Genomic DNA, 2,349 nt, shown 5'->3' with positions numbered 1-2,349 from the left:
TCAAACACACAAAAGAAGTCCTCCATATTAAATTTTCATAAAATATGTAAACCAACAAATAAAATATATTCAATGTTATGAAAAGAGCATAAAATATTTCTAAGCTTTATTTACTAAAACTATTGACTAATGGTAAAAAGTAGTCGAAGTAAACAATTCATTGATAAGAATAGGCATAAGTTATCTAGCTGTTCCAAGGAAACAGACAAACAAAGAAAGTTCTACATATTAGACACCGTGAGTTGTATCGGTGCCCACATTTTGAAAAAGAACTTGAAATTTAGCCATGTGGGAGGGTTTCAAACCAATGTAAATCTTTATGCCGGCCTTATCCTTTGCATCGGCCATGAACAGCACAACGTCCACTCTGCCGGACACCACAGGCCCTGCATATATGGACTTAATAATCCCTCCAAATTCCACGTCTCCTATTTCCATGCGACTCCACGATGTAACCAAAAATCCACTCTCTAAACGCGTCACTCCATCATGTAATTCAAACCAGTCTATTGCAGACCTTATGTAATCATCAGTCAATCTATCTCCTGCTTCCTGCAACTTTTTCACAATCACTGGGAATGGTTGCTCTTGTAATTCTTTGGCTGTTGCCTTTGCATAGGCTGACCTTATTGCATTGCCAACATATTTCCGTGGAATAGGAGGTCTCATCCTTGACCCGATGCCAATTCATCAATACACAGAGATTCAACATTATTGACATCAATTTAAATATACATTCATTTGCAATGATTCATGAATTCATAAAGCAAAATAATAATAATATTCCACCTTTTGTCCACGGCATACTGAACTATCATAATATCGTGGGCATCGATGTTTGCCATTGTAGCAGTTCTTGTGCGCCACAGGTGCGCCAGTGCTGCAATGAAACTTGTGCAATGAGAAACTCCCTCTTCCTTGGCCTTTAGCTTGAGGAGAGCAAGCGTTTCTCCTGATAAGGAGAAGAGCTTAAAAACATGCTTCTCTGATTGATTGTGGATGGCCACCTTATTGCGCAATAGATCTATGTCTCTTTGCATGAAAAGTGAGGAATCAAGTCCCAGCTGTGAAGGCTTTACTAACTCTTCGTGCTGATAATTTATCTGAAGAGGAGCGCGCGCTTTCAAGCACGTACGATCAGTTACAGGGACGAAAGCCACATTTCCCGTTCTGGCGAAGTGGGTGTAGTTCTTTGAAAACTCCTGCAACGCAATTCCATCCATAAGACCGTGATTTATAACAGTTCCCATAGCGAAGCCACCGCATCTGAACTGAGTTGCCTGCACTACGTTAACGTTAAATTATTACTTATTTCATTGTTTAACGGAATCACCATAATACGAAGAACACTTAATTAAGTGTAGAAAAATACTTAAATGGCAAGCTGTGCGAGACATAAGGGGGTTAGAAGGATTATGCTAAAAGTCAGCTTTACAGATCAATCGTTTTAATTATGAAATTCCCCCTACTTATGATAGATGATCATATTTTCTGACATAAAATCTTTCTGTAAACTATAAGCAAATTTCAATTTACAATACATGCTATAAACTCGAATTTTAGTGAATATATTGTTGATACATAACCTGAAAAGACATGAGAGGCTCGTCTTCTGGTATTTGATTGGTAGATCTGGACAGTAAACAAAGCTGATTGAAGGCAGGATTTGGATATGTAACGTCTCCCAAACCCTCCAAAGTCAGTTCACTTGTGCAGACAGCAAAAGGAACTCCTGCGTCATTACTGTCGATTTCAAACCGCCGTTCCTCCGAATTGAAGCTGAGCCTCCAGGATATGAAGTCGTAAAAATCCAAAATCCTAGTGAGCGCCTCCGTGTGGTTATAGATTATGGAATCAAAGGGTATTTCTTGATTACTAGAAAAAAAATGGACCAGTTTCAGGTTGTAACCCACTAGTTTTTGATCAAGATTGCTCAGGGACAGTGAGTATCTCTCTCTTTTCTTTTTAGGATATATTACTGATAGACCCTTCCTTTGCACTCTAATATCAGAGACTACGGAAACGGCAGGCGACTCCATCTGACAAAATATCAGTTCAGTGCTTACAATTATCCAAGCGTGCTTCATTTTTATAGGAAGAAATGTAATAAATTCAATCTTGATTGCTCCCAAAATAAATTACAAGTTTGGTAAGATGTTTAAGCAATCTCTACCAGCTTTTTTTGATAAGATATTTAATATGGCGCGGAATGCTTACAACAAACTATACATCTCTTAAAATCCTTTCATTTATTATGTAAACCTTCTCAGCTATCAGCACGTGGAACTACGGATAGGAATTGATTGTGCTATTCTATTAAAAAGTTTCATTTAAAATTTGTTTGAAGTG

The 2,349-nt window shown here is 37.9% G+C and overlaps 1 protein-coding gene across 1 annotated transcript; it reads right to left on the bottom strand.

Moving 5' to 3' along the window:
* Positions 1-228: 228 nt before the first annotated feature.
* LOC131046220 (acyltransferase GLAUCE) lies at positions 229-2,087 on the bottom strand. Its single transcript, XM_057979913.2, has 3 exons — positions 1,587-2,087; positions 790-1,280; positions 229-670 (listed from the first exon to the last, which is right to left on the bottom strand). The coding sequence occupies exons 1-3, from the start codon at positions 2,085-2,087 to the stop codon at positions 229-231; spliced, it is 1,434 nt and encodes a 477-aa protein (XP_057835896.2).
* Positions 2,088-2,349: the final 262 nt, after the last annotated feature.

Source organism: Cryptomeria japonica, chromosome 7 (genome assembly GCF_030272615.1).
Source record: "Cryptomeria japonica chromosome 7, Sugi_1.0, whole genome shotgun sequence".
Lineage (NCBI taxonomy): Eukaryota > Viridiplantae > Streptophyta > Pinopsida > Cupressales > Cupressaceae > Cryptomeria > Cryptomeria japonica.
This window is presented reverse-complemented; position numbering and strand designations above follow the sequence as displayed.

Coding starts and splice junctions, on each gene's coding strand:
- LOC131046220 (XM_057979913.2), bottom strand. CDS start 2,087: ATGAAGCACGCTTGGATAATTGTAAGCACTGAACTGATATTTTGTCAG. Junction 1,281..1,586: donor AGCCTCTCATGTCTTTTCAG/GTTATGTATCAA, acceptor AACGTAGTGCAG/GCAACTCAGTTCAGATGCGG. Junction 671..789: donor CAGTATGCCGTGGACAAAAG/GTGGAATATTAT, acceptor CATCGGGTCAAG/GATGAGACCTCCTATTCCAC.